Source organism: Grammomys surdaster, unplaced genomic scaffold (assembly GCF_004785775.1).
Source record: "Grammomys surdaster isolate TR1022 unplaced genomic scaffold, NIH_TR_1.0 125756, whole genome shotgun sequence".
NCBI lineage: Eukaryota > Metazoa > Chordata > Mammalia > Rodentia > Muridae > Grammomys > Grammomys surdaster.
The window spans coordinates 1,559,834-1,582,694 of NW_021620588.1; the positions used below are offsets into that span (position 1 = coordinate 1,559,834).

A 22,861-nucleotide genomic window follows, 5' to 3' on the forward strand; every position below is an offset into this window, starting at 1 on the left:
GAAAAAAGGAACTCCTTCCTTTGTCTCCCAGCTGCAGAAGGCGATGTGTCTCACTGGCTGTGCAAGCTCTTCTCACTCAAGCCCAGGTCTCTGTGTTCAGACATAGTACATCCACGACTGTGTCCTTTCAGCTTTGGAAGTCTCACAAAACACCATTCCAGTAGCTGCGTCTCCAGGTTTTGAGTCTAGAAATGAATGTAAGGTGTGATCTAATCACAGTCAACGACTTGATCGTACTGACTTCCACACATCATGAAATGTTCATCACAAAAGAGCAGGATGAGGTCTCTCTGACCAGCACTAACACTGTGGTCAGTCAGGTATTACAGGGATGCACATTCTAGGTGACAGAAGTGTACAGACATGATGGAAACGAACACCAATCTTACTGCACGTGGTGTCTGGGCGAGCAATAAAAACACTGTGATACAGGATGAAAACTCTTTACGGCTTGCTTCCTCTCAGCCCTTTTTTCTAGAGTCTGATGTAGCAGTGGTATCAGTCAACATACATGGGAGAGCTGGGAGTAGCTGGCATCTGATCCAGGATTTTACAAACATAGCATGCGACCTCTACAGTACGTTCTTCATACATCAAAATAAAGGGATGTTTCAGAAGCTCTTTATTCTTTGGCCTTTTGGATTCATCCTTTGTAAGGCACAAGTTGACGAAGTTGATGAAACTAGGGGAGAACTCCCTTTCTTTGGAATTACTCAGCTGCAGAGGGTCTCCTTTCACCACTTGTGTTAGCGGATCAAATACACTATTCCACTTTGGATAAGGAAATCGGCCTGTGGCCAACTCATACAACGTGATTCCCAAACTCCAGACATCAGAGCGGACATCATACCCTTGTCTTGACGCACTTGGGTCTATTCTTTCAGGTGCCATATACGGCCTACACCCAGCATCTCTTGTCTTGGCAATAGAGTCCACAAGCTGTCCACTGATGCCGAAATCATAGAGCTTTATATTTCCACTTCTGTCCAGAAGAATATTGGAAGGTTTGATGTCTCTGAATAATTTTCAAGTTTTCTTTTAAGTGGTTTAGTGCTTTCACAGTTGCTAAAGTGATTTTGCCTAAGATCTCTTCCGGAATAACTTCATCTAACACACCATATACATATTTGTAAAACTTATCGAACGAGGTAGACATGAGCTCCATACAGCTCCAACAGTCGCCCTCTCTGAAGAGTGCACCATAGAACTGAACAATGTATGGGCAATCACTACTCCGCATCACTACATCCGAATCCATGAGAAGTTGTTGTTGTTCTTTTCATCCACAGTTGACCGTATTCTATGTGTGGGTTCTGGACTCCTGTAGTATTAGGATTCAGAGTAGCTGGGCGGTGGTGGCGCACACCTTTAATCCCAGCACTTGGGAGGCAGATGCAGGCGGATTTCTGAGTTTGAGAGTTCGAGGCCAGCCTGGTCTACAGAGTGAGTTCCAGGACAGCCAGGGCTACACAGAGAAACCCTGTCTCAAAAAACCAAAAAAAAAAAGAGTAAACCGCGCTGTTGATTTGATGGGTGGATTTGCAAAATTCAGCTTCAGTGCTTTGCGTTTACCTGCCTTCAGCCTCAGAACTGGCTGGGGTCATGCCTGCATGCTGCTGACCGCTGGGTGGCCAGAAGCTGGAGGCCCGATGGGCCCCGGGGTGCCGCTACTGCCCCCGGAGCCGCCATTGTTGGAAGTGAGGAGCCTAATGGCACCGTGGCCAGCACAGTGCTTTTAAGATTCATTCTGTTGGAGCTGGAGAGATGGCTCATTCATTCATATACATATATATATATGGAGCCATGGGTCCCTGGGAGCTCTGGGGGTTCTGGTTGGTTGATACTGTTGTTCTTCCTTTGGAGTTGCAAACCCCTTCAGATCCTTCAGTCCTTTCTCTAACTCCTTCTTTGGGGACCCCATGCTCAGTCCAATGGTTGGCTGTGAGAGCCTCTCAGGAGACAGCAGTATTAGGCTCCTGTCAGCATGGACTTCTTGGCATTCACAATAGTGTCTGCATTTGGTGACTGTATATGGGATGGTTCTCTAGGTAGGGCAGTCTCTGGATGGCCTTTCCTTCAGTCTCTGCTCCACACCTTGTCTCCATATTTGCTCCAAAACATTTGTTTGTTTTTATTTAATGTGTGTGGGTTTTTTTTTTTGCCTCCATATATGTCTCTAGACTATGTACATGCAGTGCCCAAGGAGGCCAGAAGAGGGCGTTAAATCCCCTAAAACTGGAATTAGAGACAAGGGTGGGGGTTGGAGAGATGGCTCAGTGGTTAAGAGCACTGACTGCTCTTCCAGAGGTCTTGGGTTTAATTCCCAGCAGCCACATGGTGGCTCACAACCATCTGTAATGGGATCCAATGCCCTCTTCTGATGTGTCTGAAGACAGCAACAGTGTACTCATATACATTAAATAAAATAAAATAAGTAAAAATAAAATGAGAGAAAAAAAAAAAGAGACAGAGGTGAGCCCCTGTGGTGGTGCAGAGAACCAAATTTGAATCCTTTGGAAGAGCAGTCAAGTGCTCTTAACCGATGAGCCATCTCTCCAGCCCTAAAATTCCTATGTTTTGCATGCTGGAGGAATTAGTCTCTGGCTTGTGATAAGCATGGTAAACGCCGAGTTCTCTGGACTTTGCTGGTAGAGTTTACATATTTTCTTTATTTCTGAGAACCTCATGTATAATGACATATGAGCATGTCTACCCTTCTTCCCGCAACTCATCTACCTCCCAACTTCATACTTTCCCCTTCCTTTCTTCCTCTTCTTCCTCCTCCTCCTCCTCCTCCTCCTCCTCCTCCTCCTCTTCTTCTTCCTCTTCCTCTTCCTCTTCCTCTTCCTCCTCCTCCTTAATATAGCCAGCCCACTTGGTCCAGGTAGTGCTGCCCATAGGCAAGGTCATGGGGATTGAACCCAGGGCCTGCAAGTGCTAGCTAGGCAAAGCGTTTTACCACTGAGCCACACCCACAGTTCCATTATTACCAACTGGCTGAGTTAGTTATATCACATCCATTTTTCAGAACCAAGTCTGAGGGTCAGACTTCCTCTCTGAACTGGCTGTGGATGCATTAGCTGGTGGCACGTGTGGAAAAATGTCACAAAATTAGTCATCTTGAGCTGGAGGCAGGGAGTGTTTCTAGTTGACCAGAAAAATAAAATTGCCTTAAACCAAAAACTATTCTGGCCACTCTTCCTTCAACCGTAGCACCCCCCATCCCCCACCAACACAAACTTTTCTTCTTCTTCTTTTTTTCTTCTACCAGGAAAAGAAACCGGTCGGGTGAGTTTTGTATTATTCTTCTGCAGTTGTAATTTAAGCCACACCAATGGTCATTTGTGATGTTTTTCTTATATTTTTAACCTCCAGTTTGTTTAGCGGAAAACTTTCCCTTGAAGCTATTAAGACGAACATAACCATGGAATGAGAAGCTATGTAAAGACTTGGGGAACATTATTATGGTCACAATTCCTCCTTTGGTTAGTTCCTTGGGTCTTGACATTGGTTAGACCTGCATTTCAATGAGTTCCAAAGTAGGCGTCGTTCCTGGGCAAATTGCTTTTCTGCTCTGTTCCTCTGTTTCCCCAATATGAAAGTAAGGATTTTTACAGCACCAGACCTAACGGGCTATAGCAAGGATCTATGAGATCTATGTGGAGTACTTGGGCTCTCATCTGTACAGAGGGAGGCCTTAATAAAAAAGTAAAATTTTAGGGGTTGGAGAGATGGCTCAGTGGTTAAGAGCCCTGGCTGCTCTTCCAGAGGAGCTGGGATTGAATTTCACACCCACGTGGCCACTCACAACTCTCTGTAACTCCAGTTTCAGGAAATCTGACACCCTCACATAGACCTATATGTAGGCAAAATACCAATGCACATAAAATAAAAATAAATCATTTTGTAAAAAATAACTTTGGGGGCTGGAGGGATAGCACATTGATTAAGAATGTTGGTTGCTATTGTAGAGCATACAGGTTAGCTTCCTGGTACCTACATGGTAGCTCATAGCTCCATTCCAGGGAATTAACACTTCTTTTGGCTTTCTTGGGCAACAGGCATGTACCTGGCACACATGCACACATGCAGGCAAACATGGACACAAAACAAAACAAAACAGAATAAAATCTCGGCACAATTCAGGAATATCTAAATATTTCAGGAAATGGGCCTTAAGGAAACAGGATATTTCCAGGACTGTTCTAATCCTTGGTTGGGGCCATACAGATCAAGTTACATGGTTTTGCCCCCTTTCAGTTACAAATTTATGGGGAGGGGGTCTGGTTTCTGTTATTACCCTGTGAAGACTAAACATTGGCAATAGCAATTGGTTTCATTCAACAAAGGCCAATGGCTGTTTGGAGGGGGTTGTTGCAGAAGGACAACAGTCTGAGTGACCCAGACCCTAGAGAGTTGAGGAGAAGGTTGGAAGGGACACGAGGAGGCCACAATACAGGGGTCCTGCCTAGACCACTGACCTCTTCCCAGGAACAGAAGATTTGAGACAACATAGGTTCATCCATAGGTGACAACTTTGTGGCTGTGTGAACCTTCCCTTCTCTCCCTTCTTTCCCTCTTTCTTTTTTTACCTGCTTTTGTCCCAAGTGTCTGTGTAGCCTCCAGCTCCAATGCTTGGCCCTTGGTGGGATTTCTATGGAACTGTCATTTGATAGGTGAGATCTCTGAAGTTCTGAGAAGGCACGGAGGCCACTTATGGAGGCCACACTGCTGGGATGTGGCTGGGCCAGACTGTAAATCACCATCCTGAGACAGAAACCCAGCCCTTGCTGGTCAACAGGCATTTTCTGACACATCTTGTTTTATTTTCTTATGGCCTCTTGGGACATTACCATGGCTCAGTGCTCTGTGCGTGTCTCCGACATGCATGTGTGGTTTAACAATTCTCCTCATGGTTAAAATTGCCATGTACTAGGTTCCTGCTCCCAGCAGCCACAGAGAGCAGTCAGAGTCACCTGCTCTAGTCTTATATGCTCCAGGCTCATGAAGAGACAGGAAGGAATCTGGTTAATTGCATATTCACATTCCAGGGCATAGTTTACTAACTCTATTTTTCTCTGAGGATCTAGGTTTAAGGCAGAGAGGTTAATCTCTGAGCCTATCTTCCCCTAATGACACTTGTGGTGGCTTCTGCATAGCAGAGGGCCTACATGTCCCTGGGAAGGGTGAGGCAGGAGGATGTGGGCTGTGGCATCTGCTTATGAACTCTGTGACCTCTTGTCTCTGTATCCAGAGCTATAATAAGCTTATGATTCACCAGGTGGACTTCTGCTCAGGCAGCTTCTGTGCATTCCCCACTGAGCCCTTGGTGCTGGCCCACTGATCACTAGGCGGGAGGACCCCATCTCACTTTACCTACCTCTCCAGGCCCATTCTAGCTGCACCCTCCCTTGGGGAGCCCTTAGGGGCTGGTGCAGATAACCTGTTCATTTCTAAACTCAAGCCAAATTACACATTAGATCTTTCCAGAAGGAAAAGTGGAAGATGATACCTAGTTTGAGAAAGTGACAGAAGTTTCTTTCAGTGAACTCTGGGGGGACAAGACTCCCTAGGACAGTTTATTGTCAGCCATCCTATGGTACTTGATGCCAGTTTGACCTACCACAGTGAAGTATTTGAAATGTCAATGAGATTTGGACTCTCTAATGAAATGCTGGAGACTCCTACTGAGTCTGGTGGATTCTGTTGTTTGGGTTGGAATGCTGGTACCCTGGTAAGTCATTTTCCACCATATAGGTTTGTGCTTTGTCACATGTGAGGGGACACTTGGGTACTTATATGGGATGTACCCCCTAGGATGCTGGGGTTACCATAGTTGCTACTATCTATAGGGAGTTTACCGTGTGCCCGGGTACTGGACCAAACTGTTTCTGTTCTTCCTCAATCCCACAAAAGCTCTTTACGTTTGAATACCCTGTGTTCTGTAATATTTTCAGTTAGCACTTGTCTTTTTTTTTTTTTTTTTTACCCATTCCATCATTCATCGTATAGTTAAATTCTGTTTTACTGTCATATGGAGCCTCTTACCTTTAGCATGCCAGTGGGCCCTCTAGTACGCTTTTTGTATGTATTTGTTGAAATTGTCCATTAAAGAGTCTCCAAAGAGAGCTTATTTTACTGGTAAAGAAACTGAAACAAGGGAGGCAGAATGATGCTGTCCCACTTTCTCTGCGCCTGAAGGCAGCCCTGCGGTCCAGATCTGTCTGCAAAGCTGAAACCTCTGGCACTGTCCCTGTTATCAAGTAATTCTTTCAAAAAAAATAGTGCCCTCTTCTGCATGCATCAGAGAGTCTCAGGCAGAGAGTTGTTGAGGGCTTGAATTCATTTTCATGACGCAAAGAAAAAAAAATCTTCTAGTGTTTGTTAGAAAATCTCCAGCCCAACTACTACTAGCTGGAGTTTGCAGGAGCCTCCCAGGCCTTCCCAACCTGATTTTTCCCCTCCTGCCGCCTTCCCTTTTGTGAGCGTTTCTTCCCTTTTTTTGCTTGCAGCGGGTTCAGCTCTCCTGCAGGCTACAATGTGTCAGTTGTTCTAAAATCCGGGAGGCGGAGTCTAGTGACGAGGGCGGTGGGGGAGAGCTCAGCCAGTCTTGCAGGGTGAGCAGTCCAGCCCTGGGTCCCGCGGAGCTAAAACGCTACAGCCAGGAAAACTTCCATCTCCTTCTCCTGGTTTTGATCCTCACCGGATAGCAGACCCGAGGCGCCGATCGACCGGAGGGAGGATGAGAGATGACCGGTCCTTTGGCAACCTGACCATTTCCTTAGCAGAGCCTTCCAAAGCGAACCGGAGACTGGCCGCACGACCCAGGAGGCGCCGCGCCTCTTGTGGATGTGTGTGTATGAGTGAGCGAGCGGGTGTGTGTGTGTGAGTGAGGGTGTGTGTGTGTATGTGTGTGTGCGCGTGTGTGTGTATGCGCGCGCTTGTGGTGTGGATGGGTGTGTGCACAGCACAATTGCGTGGAAGCGTGTCTGGGTGAGTGTGTGTATGCACTCGTGAGTGTGTTTGTGTGTGTGTGTGTGTATGTGTGTGTGTGTTTGTTTGTGTGTGCTCTTGGCTGCTATCATTATTATTATTTTGGAAGAAAAATCCTGGAAATCTGGGGTAGGTTATGGTACTCCCAGGGTGATTTCTTCTTTTGCAAGAGGAGCTGACCAGAGCAAGCCACTAGAGCCATTTCCCTGCCAGCAGAGAGCATTTTCCTCCCAGAAGAAGGATTTCAACCCGGGCTCTGCAGCCAAGTAAAAAAGATTAGCCCTGAAACCTGTGAAATCAACCATTGCTCTGTGATTACCCAGGCTTGGGAGAGGACTTGGAAAGAAAAGGAGAAATAAATCAAACAGCCTGTCAGGTCTTTTTGCCACGTCGGAAGATGTCATCTCAAACTAAGTTCAAGAAAGACAAAGAGATCATTGCTGAATATGAAGCCCAAATAAAAGGTGAGCCGTGGGGCTGAGGGGCTTTGCCTTCTCTCCCTCCCCTTGTCTCTCCCGCTGCTGTCTCTTCCTTTGCCTCCCTGCCTTCTTGAGAAGTTGCTATGCAGCAATAATCTTATTGTAAGGAGGATCGGCTGCTGGGTGCACAAGTCCAGACTGGCTCCCACTGCAGATAGCGGCTGGGCTGGGAGCGTGAATTACAGAAAGGGCAGAAATCTCTGCATTGCAGGTGTGTGAGGAAGGGACTTTAGGAGTGTCGCCGGTACTCCATCATCTTGGCAGTGATATGTCACTCGAAGGCCGTTTTGACAGTCAAGGCCTCCTCCCCCTCACTACCACTCTGAAAGCCCTATGCTATTTATGTATATATTTGTTTGACCTGCTCTCCCCATCCCTTCTTTTGGCTTTTGTTGGTGGTTGTTTTTACCTCTGCTGCCTTCTCTGGGCTGAAATTCAAATGCATGAGTATGGGTTGTGGGGAGTGGGGGCACAGCATCCTTAAGTAGCCCTTCTTTGTCAGCGTTTCTTGCCTGGTCTGAGTTGCCATGGATTAACTGTTATGGGACATATTGATCCAGACTAATGCAGGCATTTAAGCATAAAGAGAGAGTTCTGTGCAGAAAATGTATTATCTTCCAGCGTGCAGCCTGGTCCTTCTGTGCATCGGTGTTTCAGGTCATCAGCTTTGGTTAAAAGCCAATACCTCAGTGTTCAATTTGGACTGATAGGTGCTGCTTGACTCCCGTGGTTCTGAGAAAAGTCGGCCTGCTAGGAGAGTGAGATGACCTTTGGGTGCTGGTTCCAGCTTTGGTGGCATAGAATCCACACTTCTTGTAGAAGCCGCTCCCTAAATCCTTGCTAGCTGAGAGGAAGAGAAGGGCACAGCTAAAAGAAGGCAAGCAGCCTCTGCCCTTAGGCCAGACGGTGGGCTTCCTCCACCCTCAGGCTTTCTAAGCTCAGCTTCAGCAGGGAGAGCTGAAGGTTCCTTGCCCTGCTTCCCCTTTGCAGAGCCTGTGGGGGAGAGAAGTCCTTGCTGTAGCTCTAAGCACCCATTTTCTTTCCAGTCCTTGGTTCTCCTTGCTGCGACACAGGGTGTGTTGTGGTCTCACACAGAGTGGGCACACTGCATCTTCAGTGGGTGTGGAGGCCTGGTTTTGAGGCTGTTGAGCAGGGTGCTGCTTTGAGGTTCTGGTGACCAGAGGATGCCACGCCTGTTTCTATGCTGCCTGAGGGCTCCACGCTGCAGGAAGTCAGTAGCCTCAGGCTGTCTGTCTGTCCTGTCTGTACTGCTTTCAACCTTCTGATTTGGGGGAAAGCTTTGGAGAACAGGCATGGGGTGGGGATGGGGGCTTTGTTTTTTCCTTGTCTTTGGTTGTGGGCCCAGCCAGGATGTTAGCAATCCCTGGGTAGATCCAAGATAAAGAAGAGAGATCTCTCCTTTTCCCTGGCCTCTTCCTTAGTTTTCAGCTCAGTGTCAGAAACAGTGACTTTAATGTATCAGCCTTGCTGACAATTGAGAAACTAGCCCTTTAGCTGCCAGAGACTGGGATTCACCCAGCCGTTTAGAACAAAAACCAATTTTCAATTTTGTATATCTACTTTTTAGGGAGTAAATTTATACACACACACACACACACACACAGCTAAAACGTATATATTCTCAAAACATACAACACACACACATATGTACACATGTTTTGATACTATCTTTACTACTTTTTTTTTAAATTGAGATTTCCATAAAAAACGTTATGACAGACAAGAGAAGGGGGTGTTTGGACAGTGTGTGCCTCTTGGTAGGAAATCTGCTTATCTCCTCTTTAAAGGCTAGCACCAGGCAGCCAACCTTTCCTGAGGACCCACAAAATGTCACTTGTTCTAGCAAATTCACTTCCTTTCACCTTTCACCTTTAACTTAACGACTGCCCAGCACATACAAGGCAGTGGCAAGGAATTTCTTCAGAAATTTGCCCAAAAGATCTGGTCTCTTCTAGATTCTGGATGTCTTCACATTCTGATTGAGTTTAATTTTTTTTTCACCTGTAGTAGACATCCATAAGATTCAGATCACAAGATCGCTGCACCTGAGGTCTTTTGAAATCTTTCCTTCCAACGTGCTATTTGTTGGCCTGGCCTGGCATGTAGCTCAGTGGTAGAGCACTTGCCTAGCATGTTCCAGGCCCTGGCTTCCATCCTCTGTCTTGTTTGTTAATTACTCTGGTAAGGATTGATGTATCCAGGGACCTCAAGTTTCTGGGGTTCATTCCCAGCCTTCGATGCCACATGGTGTACAAAAGGCTTAGTAAGCACCTAGGTTCAGAGATAAGGAACTGAGGCCTGGCAGTGCTCAATGACTTACCCAAGGTCGCAAGGCCGGTATCTTCCCAGGCCTGATGTCCCCGGTACATTGTCTGACTGACACAGCCCCTTGAAGGATTGATGTCAGTAGCAGATGGCAGTGTTGTGCCGGGCACTGGTGGCCTCTTGATGGCGTCCCATTGTTCCCTTTTTACTTTCCTCTCTCGGCCTTTGTGGCTTGTCTCTGAGGAAGGTTTGATCCATGAGCAAAAATAATGCTTCGTGCCAGTTACCGTCTTCCCGGCATTTGGCCAGGTTGGTACAAACAGTCTACTTCATTAGACAGATCTCATAGACGGCGAATTTTGAGAGAGAAACTTCTGATTTTTTGAAATGATGTTGAGTTTCATTGACTTAACAAAGGATGGATACTTTTGAACAGCATTTCCATTGGAAACATGCTTAGATTCAGCCTTCTCTTGCCTCCCAGATGCCTGAATCTGACTGTGTACCTGTGATACCTGACTCTGACCTGTGCTCGTGTGCAATCCAGGGATGGAAAACTCAGCATCCTCTAGGCTCATGTATGTTACATTTGGCTAGCTGTGGCTCATGGATTTTTTTTTCTTAGAAGATATCACCTAATGGTTCTATAGGTTTTTCTTCTTGGAGACTTTTTAGAACAGGATAGACATGTCTCTGTGACTGCCCACTCCTTGGGGGTTGGGAGCCTCCAGTTGTGCCCCTGACTGTACTTCACTTTGCTTTGGTAACACAAGCCACCACTGTTTGCTGTCTTCATTGTTTCACTTGTGTATTTGGGGGCTGTGTATATGTGCATGTCTCATGTAGCCCAGGATAGCCTTGTACTGTCTAGCCAAGGATGATTTTGAACTCCTGATCCCCTTGCTTCTATCCACCTCCTGAGTACTAGGGTTATAGCATAACTATGCTGGGTTTATGCCATGCTAGGGATCGAACCCAGGGCTTCCTGCATGGTAAGTGAACCGTTCTACCAACCAACAGAGCTCCGTTGCAGTCCTCCCCTCACCTTAGCTCTATTGCTTCCTGGATTGCAAATCCCAGTGTTTCGGGTGCTTGCAGGGTAGAAGGAGGATGACTCGTGGCAGATGGCACACCTTACTGATAGCAGTAGAAGAGGTGGTGACAGTTATGATAGACCCGAGGGCACACATCCTGTCCAAATGCATACCTGAGTGCAACCATTTGTTGCCACTTTGAAGCCTGCCCGCGTTTTCAATTTTTCCACAGGTGCCAGAAAATTGCAGGGGAACTTCATGTTTTTAAAGAGGTTTTCCAAAAGGATGCCCCAAAGATATAACTCTCCGTACTTTGTCAATATGGTAGAAGAAAGATAATGGCTGCCCCCCTTTTTTGATGCCTGTTATACTTCTACCGGTCCATCCCAGGTGTTACCTTAGCCCTTAGCTCTGCTCACTGCTTACACCACGCATGTCTGCTGTGTCTCTGCTCTCCTAGGCTAGGGGTTGGGATGGATTTGAGCTGGCTCATTCTCAGTTCCCTAACACGGGCTCCAAACAGACATCACTTCCTATCTTAGGTGCTCTTAAATGTCCCTTTACAATCTGCTTGAGAACCTTGCTTGAGAGTGACATTATATTCTCTAGCCGGAAACTGGCAGGCTGTCGCCTGTTCCCATTTTGAAAATCAGAACATTTGCAAGTCTCCAGCTTCTTGGCCTCCCTGCTGTCTCCCACAGTTCCCTCGGAGATCACTGATAGCATTTGAGGATCTTATCTGTTGAATTCTCAGTACCCTGAGCTTTTATTGCTCTTACTGCCAGACATAATGGTCACGTTCACTTACTGTGTTCCTGTTTCCATTTCAGCCCAACAGAGAATTGAAACAGGAGCACAGTGATTGACTTTACAAACATTCTTATTTATCATAGGCCAACTTTTTAATAGTAAAAGTGAAAAAAAACCAACAAACCAAATGGGTGTCTTACTTAGGGTTTTACTGCTGTGAAAGACACCATGACCAAGGCAAGTCTTATAAAGGATGACATTTAATTCGGGCTGGCTTACAGGTTCAGAGGTTCAATCCATCATCATCGAGGCAAGAGCATGACAGCATCTAGGCAGGCATGGTACAGGCAGAGCTGAGAGTTCAACATCTTCATCTGAAGACTTGGAAGACTGACTTCCAGGCAGCTAGGGTGAGGGTCTCAAAGCCTATGCCCACAGAGACACACCTACTCCAACAAGGTCACACCTTCTAATAGTGCCACTCTCTGTCCCAAGCATATACCAATCATGATAACGGGGGAAAGAAGGATAAGCATTCAGGAGTGTAGTTTACTCAGTCGTTTGCATGCTCATTCAACCAACGTCAAGCACTGACCTTGTCCTCAAGCCTTGTGTGGCACTTCATGAGAGATAAAAAAGTGTAGGATACATTATTTACCTTCTAAGACCTCTCTTAGAAAATGACGGTAGAATAAAAAAAAAGATTAAGAAAACCCACAATACAACTTTGCAACTGTCAGAATGAGCTCAAGTCCTGCAGAGAGCTTCCTCCATGTGCCTTGGGATGACTGGAGAGCCTCCTTCGGTTCTTCAAGCATTTCAACAGGATAAAAGAGGGAGAGCTCGCTGGATGGGGAGAACTGTGTGGAGTGGTGGGGACCGTGGCCAACAGGGCGGTTTTGGAGGCACCAGTGCCGCTCGCTCCAGCTTGTCATTGCCTGACTGGAATGTGAGCCCTGGGCAGGTAGTTGTCTCACTGTTGGAAGGAAAGCTGAACTGAAACAAAATCTCTTGGTTGTTTAAATGATGGGCCAACTTTTAAATATTCTACCCTCTCTAAGCAAACATCCTGGTGAAATAGGGCCGAAGCAGCCCATGTGGCCACCAGCTCATGGCTCACAGCTCGTTTAGTCTGTAAAAATCCTGGGAGTAGAGCCTCAGCCACCGTCCTCTTTAACGTTGTTGCTTTTCTCTAAGACAGACCTGCAGTCTGATCAGCATAGTAGACATCTCCCCTTCCTCCTCACCAAACGCTCCTCCATCCTCCTCGACCACCAACTGTTCCCTGTTCATGCCTTTGCTCTCCTACCAATGCCTCCAGTCTGTTTGTTCAATCCCCATTACCCTCCAAAGGCTGCCTGGATGGTATTCCTCCTCATATGATGCCTTCCCAGCTCTCCCAGGTGGAATGAATAGTTCCCTCCCTCTGCCTCCCTATCCTGAACATTATTACTCTTCATCAAAATCTAGAGATTAGACGCTCATCCATGAACTCCCGAGGGTAAAAATGCAGGGAGCCATCTTTGTTTCTTTGGTGTGCATAGTGTACAGCTGGCTGAGAGTGGTGGGAAACTGTTTCCATTGCCACCTCCCTTAGCCTGCATGGCCACAGCAAGGCACACTGGCTGCATGGCTTTTACCTCTGTCTCCCAGTTCAGGAGGCTGGCAATTCCAAGATCAAGGTGCCAGCAAATTAGGTTTCCGGTGAGAGACCGCTTCCTGGCTTGTAGACAGCTGCATCCTATCGTCTGCTCACCTGGTCTTTCTTCAGAGCATGCTCACAGAGATCGAGCACTCAACACCTGGAGGGACCCCCCAACCTATACCTCACCTCTCAGTACCATTATTGGGGATTAGGGTGGGCTCACATATGCATTTTGTAGGATACAAACACTTGGTTAAGAATATCATACTTCCTGTTTTATTGAGAGGAGATGCTTTACTGTGCAAAGAAATATTCCTGGTTTGCTGAGCTTTCCACTGTGTCCCTGGTGTTTGTTAGTAGAGATTTGGTGAAGGATGTGTTGGGAGCTAGCAGGTCTTGCACAAGTCTTGATGGGGTGCAGCTTTCCTTCCAGCCACCCATCAGTAGATCTAAGGGTCCATTTTGGCCATTTCTTGAGGGTTTTTCCTGTCCCATTGAATTCCTTTAGTAATCCACGCTGTAGATACTGTTCCTGGCCATGCTTTGGTCTATATAGCTTTAATTAACCAAGGAAGGCAATCACATTTTCTCTTGTTTTGTGACCCCTCTACTTCACCAGCTCTCTAGACAAAGAGATGAAGTTTAGAGAAATAAAATCAACTGCATCAGACTCTTCATGGAACCCTGACAAAGCGAGGTTGAAAAAAGAATCCACTTTCCAATTTTCACTGGAACAGGAAGATAAGATGCTGGTGCGGGCAGCGTGGCATGTTGAGTAAAAAAAAAGTAGTTGTGTGTTCCAATAGGTCTTGAAAATTCTAGAATAAACCAGTTAAAATTGGCTTGTTTCCCTTCAGGGCTTCTGATACCCTTGACAGTGTTGGGGGTGAACTGCAGAGGAGTCAGATTGGACTTCCCAAACTTTGTCCACCCTGAAATCCCCCTTTCCCAACTGATTTAGGAGATACTTCCTTAGTTTGTGGTTTGAAACATGTCAGCCCATATAACTCATGAATTATCCATGTCTTTTTATTGTCCATCATCCCATTCCCTGATTCCTACAGTGCTTTTCTCAGGAGGCAGTTTGAAGAGGGGCTGAGGGAAAGGAACGCATGCCCAGTTCTGCTAAGTAATGGCAGTGTGGTGCTTTGTGGTCACTTACAACATGTGAGCTTTGACATTTTCAACTGCAGAGTGCTCAGCTACTGACTTAAATGGCAATTTGAAAACAGCTGTGTACTGAGCAACACGTGCTGCCTGTAGGCTGTGTGTGGGTGTGTTTGTCTGTGTGTGACAGTGTCGTGTGTATGGTGGTAGGGGATGCTTAAGGTGCCTTGAGTGGACTTTGCACTGCTCCTAGAATTATGTGGTCTGTGCTCAGTGACAACTGTGGAGATAAAAACCGGGGAGCCCATGACTCCTGCAGCTCTGAATGAGTCAATCTTGGCCACAATTCAGAGGCATAAGAAATACACTTTCTTTTTTTTCTTCTGTCACTTGGTTTCCATGTCATGTCTCTGTTTTGCTGGATGGTGACAGAGATACATCTGGGCCTAATTTGGAGCCTCTCTACTGATTCCTCTAGGATCATGGCCTAAGATTCAGAGACATTGTGGACCATTGGTATATAATGTACTATCAGTCCGAATTTGTCAGCTACAGAGCTAGGGTGTCCTCTTTCTTTTTTTTTTTTGGCTTTTTTTTTTTTTTTTGAGACAGGGTTTCTCTGTGTAGCCCTGGCTGTCCTGGAACTCACTCTGTAGACCAGGCTAGCCTCGAACTCTTGAACTCAGAAATCCACCTGCCTCTGCCTCCCAAGTGCTGGGATTAAAGGCGTGAGCCACCACCGCCCGGCTGGGTGTCCTCTTTCTTATTGAGTCTTACTGAATCACGCTACTAATCATTCTTTGTCCTTTGGATGTCTCTCCTCATTTCTTGCATGTAACATGCAGGGATGGAGGGGCATCATGTTATTCACATGCATAGTGACTCTGGATGATTGTCCTTGGACTATCTTGGTTGTCCCTGTGAGCCTTGATCTCTGTTCTAACAGAGGTTCTGTCTCTTTTCAGTTCACATGAATCTGTTTGCTAACTACTACACCTTCCTTCCCTTGTGGTGGGTGGAGCAGAGAACAAAACTCTTTTTCTTATAGAGCTGACTTCTATATTCACATTATTTTTACTAACTCTCTTCTCTGGCTTAGGCAATGTTTATCTGCAAACTTGTACATGCATGTGAATATGCATGGGTGTACATAGCATAAGATGAGAGGAAAGGTGATTTTTCTCATGCTGAGAGATCAGGTTTTCTTTTTTAAAGATTTTTATGTGCATGCATGTGTGTGTGTGTGTGTGTGTGTATGCATATGTGTGAGTGCATGTGTCTAAGGGCTCCAGAAGAGGGCGTCAGATTCCCTGCAGTTTGAGTTATAGGCAGCTCTGAGCCACCTGATATCAGTGTTAGGAACCACTTGGCTCCTGTGCAAGAGTAAGCATTCTTAACCACTTAGTCTTGAGGTCCTCCCAGACCTCTTAACAGTGTTATCTACATTCATTTTTTCTGGCGTTTTGTTTGTTTTGTTTTAGACAGGGACTCATGTATTCTGGGTCTTATAGAACCCAGGGCCTTGTGTATAGTGGGCAAACACTGTACTAACTGAGCTACATCTCTGGCCAGCCCACATTCTTTCTCTTCTTCCCAAGGACTAAGCATTTGAAAGCCCCAAGTCCAGAATTGGCTTTCTCCATATTATCCCTGAGCCAACTAAAAATGCAGTGTGCTCCGGACTGAAAAGGGACAGGAGTGGCTTTAGGAAATATGTAGGAAACCTTTGACTGTTTCTGCATGTGGGGACTTTTGTTTCTTCTTCATCTGTATGGCCACAGTATGACATTGATCAGCTCTTGGTGGGACCAATGTGACCTGGGTCTTTCTTGGTTGAGAGAACTTAGTTATATAATGTGGCTCTGCCTTCTAGATAGCAGTGACCAACCTGCCCCAATTTGTGACAACCAAAAACTTCTCCAAATACTGCCAAACGACTTCCAGGAGACAGACTTGTCCCCATTGACAGCCATACTTCTAATTGGTCTCTCTCTCTTCTTTTGTCCCCATGGCCTATCCCCCAACACCAGGGCATCTAGCAGATGTCCTTACAATGAAGTCTGATATCCTCTGTTTACAGACCCTCAGTAGTATCTTCTGAGGTCTCTCATCAAGGACCTTAGACTGGATTTACAAACCCGCAGTCTTACCTTTTCCCTTGTCTGTCTGCCCTCTCTAGTCTTTACTTCCTGATATCCATTGGAATCTGCTGACTCTTTAACGTCTTCAACTTCCCTCTTTCCAGAATGTTCTTTTTCTGGATAGCCACTTGCTTGGCTCTTTGGTACTCAACTTAACTCTCTGGCTACCTGTTACCTCCAAGAGCCATGCAGTAGCCCTTCATCAGTCAGCTGACCAGAGTTCTCTAGCACCCAGGCTACATGGTGATTCCCTTCCTGTGTTTATGTATTCTCTTCTCTAGAGCTAAAGCTCCAAGAATGATGTTGAAGGTTGTCTGTAGTTCACACTTGTATTTCCAGCCTCAAAAGGCTGAGTCGGGGGAAGGCAAGACAAAAATCAGAACTTCGGTGTCTCTTGTTTGTGTTTTTCTGGCATGTGGAGCTTCTCCTGGTGTCTAATGGGTGCCCATAGTAGGCGAACTTATCAGGTGCTCCCAGTAGGCGAGCTTGTTTGAGTGTGATGGACTTTGTGGTTACACAGATGTTGTCTCCAGAATGAAGCAGATCCAGGCTTCCTCCAGCACAGCTGAGAGATAACTTAGAGGATGAAGGATCTGGAGATGGGACTCTTGCATCAGTGGTGGTTACTGCTAGGAATGCCGCAGGGAACTGAATACAGTCTATTAGTTGAATTCCTAATGCACGTGAGCTGGGAAGACGGGAAGTGTTCCTCAAGCCCCCCTTTCACACTCATAGTTTTCTAGAAAAATGGTTATAAAAGTGATATATACTGTGCTAAGAGTGCCAAGGCCTTGTACTGTGGAAATTTAGGTAAGAAGTTGAGTTGTTGCCTTGGAGAACTGGAGAACTCATTATAGGAGCAAGACTTTTTTGGGTAGGTTTTTGAAGGGTAAATAGAAACTCTCTGGGTATTGGAAAGCATTTTGTGAAGAGAGAATAAAACAGACACAAGGCTTAGAGGTCACCAAAGGGCCTGGTATTTGGGAAACACTGAGGCATTTGATGTGTGGGAATGGGAGTCTATGCTGGAGAGACTGGAATGTTTTTTCAACCAGCAGGTGCCATGAGTCTTTGACCATGGACAGGGTGCGATGAAAGACGGGCTCAGCTCATTTTCCCCAGTGTGAAAACACATATCTATGTTGTAGCATTTGTCAGAATTTTCTTAGTATAAATTTTTTACTTGAAAATTTTAAGTTACATGTATATATGCATCTATGTATGAATGAATGTATGTATGTATATGGGTAGGGGCATGTATGTGGTATGTGTGCAAGTGGAGGTCAGAACACAACTAGTGTGAGTTCATTCTCTTCTTCCATTGTGTGGGTTTTTGGTGGCAAGCACCTTTACCTGACGAGGTGTGTCTCAGACCCCGACTGCTCCTACTTCTACAGGCTGGTTTATCGTTCCGTCATTCGGGCAGATGACATTTTATCGACCTGTTTGTCAGTGGACACTGGAGTTGTTTCTGTGTTTCAGATATTCTGAATAATGCTGATATGAACAAAGTGACCACAGAAGTCACAATTTTTTTATAACTTCATTTTTGATGATGGGTGTTTTACACACTCATTGTTTAAAAAGCTTTGAAAATAAAGAAAAATATAGAAAGAAGGAGTAAAGTCTAGAAACCACTCTTGAGGTAACTGCTACAAGCCCTCAGTGTGTGTATTTCTTTCCAGACCCCACATGTCTGTCCTCTATCAAATCTGTTTTATATCTGTATGTAGCAAAAGAGAGATCACAGCTCAGGAATAAAGGCCTAGGGCCTAAAACAGACCAGGGCCTAACAGTGCCCAGTCGCCCGGGTGAGAGCCTTGTGTGTCTGGATGGGTCTCTTAAGGAACTGTTGAAGGGATGCCGAAACCTGTTCTATTTGGTGCATGGCTTGTCTCGACCATTTCTGACCCAGCTCTCTGCAGATTTTAAAAACAAGATGTATAAAATAGAACTTTCCTGTTAAGAACTGCTTTCAAACACACAGCTATTCCCGCCCCTTCTACTCTGAATGGTCCCCTTTCTAGTTCCTGCCAGTCTTACTCCCCTTCTGGTCCCCCAAAGACAGCTCCTTATAGGTAAGTTTGTGTGGGCATTTCCTTGATTAATGATGATGTGACAACAAAGAAAGCAAGCTGGCAAGACAGTAAGCAGCACTCTCCATGGCCTCTGCCTTAGTTTCTGGCTTCAGGTGCCTGCCTTTAGTTCCTACCTCTCCATGCCTTCAGGATGGATTCTAAGCCATAAACTGAAATAAACCAGTTCTTTCACATGTTGCTTTTGGTCATGATGTTTATCACAGCAAGAGAAAGCGATATAAGAAAGCCCTAAGAGGTTGCAACCTAGTATCCTCTTCCGTCCCACTGTTGATGGCAGTATTTCCAGTCAGTCTATGGTTTACTGCAAACCACTTCATTTTCCAGCCATCTGTCTAACTCAAAAAGCCTAGATTTTTCCAGGTGGTCAGACTCTCATATGGATATGAGCTTGGCAGGATGCAATAGCTCCTAAAGGGGAAAACTCTCTTTATAGCATAGAGTGCCTTTAAAGGAATGAGAGAGAGAGAGAGAGAGAGAGAGAGAGAGAGAGAGAGAGAGAGAGTGTCTAGGACTTAGTTTGTAATGATGAGTGACAACTAGCTGGATGACATGGCTGCTCTTGGGTCCTTGTTTCATTGAGACATTTTCAGGCAGGAGTTAGTGTTATGGTTTGAATGTGTCAAGTCTCCCCACAGGCCATGTATGAGAGCTTTGTCCTTACTTGGAGATGCTGTTTTGAAGACCGTGGAGCCTTTCAGCAGGTGCCGTCCAATTGGAAGTAGTCTCTAGGGGTGGGCCTTTGAAGGTTAGGTCTGCCTCTGGTACAGGCTAGGTCTGTCTGCTTCCTGTCTACACCATGAGAATAACTGCCACCCACACTCCTGCTGGCCTGCCTCCCTGACTAGGACGGACTGAAATCTCTCAGTCAAAACGAGCCCTCTTTCCATCAGGGTTAGGTATTTTGGTCAGAGGTGCAGCCATTATTATTGTTAGCCAGTTTCATTGTCTTTACTTTGATGAATGGCTTTTTAAAAAGTTTATTTATTTATTTAATGTGAGTACTCTGTCACTCTCTTCAGACACACCAGAAGATGGTATTGGATCCCATTACAGATGGTTGTGAGCCACCATGTGGTTGCTGGAAATTGAATGCAGAACCTCTGGAAGAGCAGTCAGTGCTCTTAACAGTTGAACTTGGCTTCTTTAGACAGGATGTTTCAGCTTTCTTATGATATGTTACCTTGGGGGAAACTGAGGCAGGAAACACTTAGTCCCTGGCCCCAGATATCTGATAAAGAATTGCTCGTTTGCCTTCACCATCCTCGAACTCTCACATGGCCTTTGCTCCTTCCGTGCTCTGAGTTTCTGTCCTTGCCTGGTCCTTGGTTCAGGCCTTACGCTGAGCATCTCTGTGTCTTTGGCTCCTACTTGGCACAATGTTACCTACCACTGAAACTCTGCTTCAAAAGTGGCAGAGGCCTGAGTACCACCTTCCAGAAACACGGAATTGTGTTACTGAGGTTAGTGTGAGAGAAATGCTGAGACTGTGGTGGCCCACCTCAGTTGATTTAGTTTAACAAGTATTTATTGAGTGCCTGCTGTGTTTGCTGTGTTTGTAGACTTTATCATTCTATGGGGAATACACCTTGTAACTTGTAATTACTGAAGTGCTGAATGCTATGTAAGGGGCTGTGCAGAATACAGGGAGAACCTGTAACAGACAGATCTAAATGGTTAGAAGTGCTCTTGGCGATTTTCTGATATTGATCTGTAAGGCTGGATCAGACTGGCCAAGCTTATACCATAGCCATTCTTTCCAGGGCTCTTTAGGACCCAGACAGAATCATCCTTCCATTTAGAACAGGGTGAGAAATCATCCAGATATTTAAGGGATCAGCAGGTATAAGTGCTGCTAAGAGGAAAAGCACAACTGCAGGTGTAAATGATCAGAATAGTTCCCGAAAGAGGCCAGTGTAATAGGATGGTGAATACAGTCACAGAATAGGTGTTTCTAGGGTGAAATTAAAGCTGTGGATTAACCAGAGAGATGAAAAGCACCATGGTTGTGTGTAGAATTTATCAAAAGTTGCACTAGATGCATGAGGGATCTAGAATGGGGCAGGGGGTGTTAACAGTGCAGGCACCATGCACTTTACAGATGTGAATCATAGCTCATGACCAGTCAGACCGAGGCTGAGCTCATGACAGAGAAAAGGCATTAGATTTTCTTTGCACTGTTTTTTTTTCCATTTGAGAAAGGAAGGTTACAATACCTCACAGTGTGTGTGTGTGTGTGTGTGTGTGTGTGTGTGTGTGTGTGTGTGTGTATGTGTATGTGTATGTGTGTGTGTGTTAAAATGATACATCAGAATTTCTAGCACAATCCTTGGCACACAGTGGCATTTAAAAAAACATGAAAATGTTAACTAAACCTAATGGGATGCCATCTTTTGCCACCCAGGCTGTGAACCTGAGCTTCCACAGAAGCTGTTGTAAAGGAGATTAAAAATTATCACAGGTTCTCAGCAGGGTTGATGGCAAAAGAAAGTTCTAAGTGGTGGACAGCTTACTGTTCGCTTTGCCTTCTCCAGCAAAGTCTCTGGAACAACTGTGAGGTGCATGTGACAAATTCAGATCTGAATTCTTGCCCCACAGGAGCACCCTGGACCCTTGGGTGGTGGATCACAGAAACCTGCATCTTAAGCATCCCAGGTTTCATGGTCTGGAACAAAATACTCCCAGTCTGCAAACGGTGTGTGGGGTGGTCATGCCCATCTGTCTGTCTCCACATTGGCAGGTGGAGGCTTTTACAATGGAGTCATCTCGGGAGCCTGGGCACCTTTGGGAACCAGAGCCGAAGCTGCAGCCTTGGCCTTGGTTTGAGCCTTGCGGCCCTTGGCCCTGTAGCCACAAATCCCCTTCCAAAGCATGGAGTGGTGGTAACAGCAAGTTGATGGACCCTGTGGTTGGGACCCTTTGGTGTCTGGGGCTGAGCCTCCTTACGCTTCCCTGGGGCCCTGATGGCCTCTTCTGGACATTCAATGCCTTCGCATGGGTTGCTAGCATTTTCTACAGGCCCTTCTTGTGCTTCTGGGCAAAATGTGTGTTTCTCAGGAACTTGGGTCCTCCACCATAACAGTTCATAAGTGCTGTATTGAGGCTTCTTGGTGACATATTGGGGACTGGTTGTGTGGAGTGTGGTTCTTGCACTTGACCAAGTCTGCGTGGTAACCTTTAGCTCCCCAGAGTGCCTGGGGCTGAAAGGTGCTTCCCCACCCCTGTGCTGGGAGTGGAACCCACGGCTTTACATATCCCACTCCATCACGGAGCTACACCCCAGCCCTGTGTGATTTTGAAAATAGAAATTTAATAATTAAATAGACTATTAAGTTTTGAGGAAAGAAAAACATCTGAAGTATGTATATTACTAATAATTCTGTTAAAAATGAAAAAGTATGTCTGTCTAGTTGGGTGTGTAAAGAACCTGATGATTCTTCCTGATTGATATAAGGCTTACCCAGATGTCTAGGTGTGGGAGGGGTAGGGGTGGATGTGATATCAGTGACAGGACATAGTAGGAAAGGGGATTTGAAAAGAAACCTTAACTAGTCTTCAATTTTGATGGACTTCCTAAAGGGCATTTTTTTTTTAAAATGGAAGCTTCACAGAGTTAGGACTTTAATATTTATTTGTTACCTATTACTTATTTATTACGAACCACAGGGGATTAAACCTAGGAGTGTGTGCATGCTAAATGTGGGCTCTCCCAGCGAGCTCCTCTCCCAGCCTCAGGACATTGACTGGAAGAACTGCCCCAAAGCAAGCACAGCCTTCATACGAACTGTGAAGGGAGACAGGATGCTCTGCCAGAGTTATCATCACCTTACTGAGCGCGTCACTACGTACTGTAAGAATGAATGAAGAAAAAAAATCATATTTCTTCTCTGTTATTTCCCCACGTAGTGGGAATATATGCCCCTTTCCACACACTTTTTCAGAATTCTGTAAGATAGATAGATAGAGGAATGGAAAGCTCACACCTGCTCTTTAAACTCTGGTTTAAGACAGGGAATATGTAAGCGCTGTGGACCAGAGCCTGGGACTAGGAGTCTATTCCTGGTCTGTCTTTCAGACAAAACACATCTCCGTTCTCCATCCAGTACCTCTGGCTGCGAACAGAGGGCTTGTCTGCTCTACATTGTAGTTGCTGCGAGGCTCAGATGATGTGGTGTATGAGAAGTGAACTCTACCAGAGTACATGATGCTCACTTTCTTTCTCTCTTTCTCTCTCTCTTTCTCTCTCTCTCTCTTTCTTCCTTCCTTCCTTCCTTCCTTCCTTCCTTCCTTCCTTCCTTCCCTCCTCCTCCTCCTCCTCCTCCTCCTCCTC

General features: G+C 45.8%; 1 protein-coding gene and 1 pseudogene across 1 annotated transcript in view; one reads left to right on the forward strand and one right to left on the reverse strand.

Annotated features, from left to right (window-relative positions):
• Window positions 1–498: 498 nt before the first annotated feature.
• On the reverse strand, window positions 499–6,777 carry LOC114639884 (annotated as a pseudogene).
• The window catches only part of Srgap3 (SLIT-ROBO Rho GTPase activating protein 3), a 222,590-nt gene continuing 206,375 nt past the window's right edge, over window positions 6,647–22,861 (forward strand). Inside the window, exon 1 of the mRNA XM_028788654.1 lies at window positions 6,647–7,457. Coding sequence (XP_028644487.1) covers window positions 7,391–7,457 — 67 coding nt within the window. The 5' untranslated portion in view covers window positions 6,647–7,390. The remainder of the gene's footprint in view (window positions 7,458–22,861) is intronic.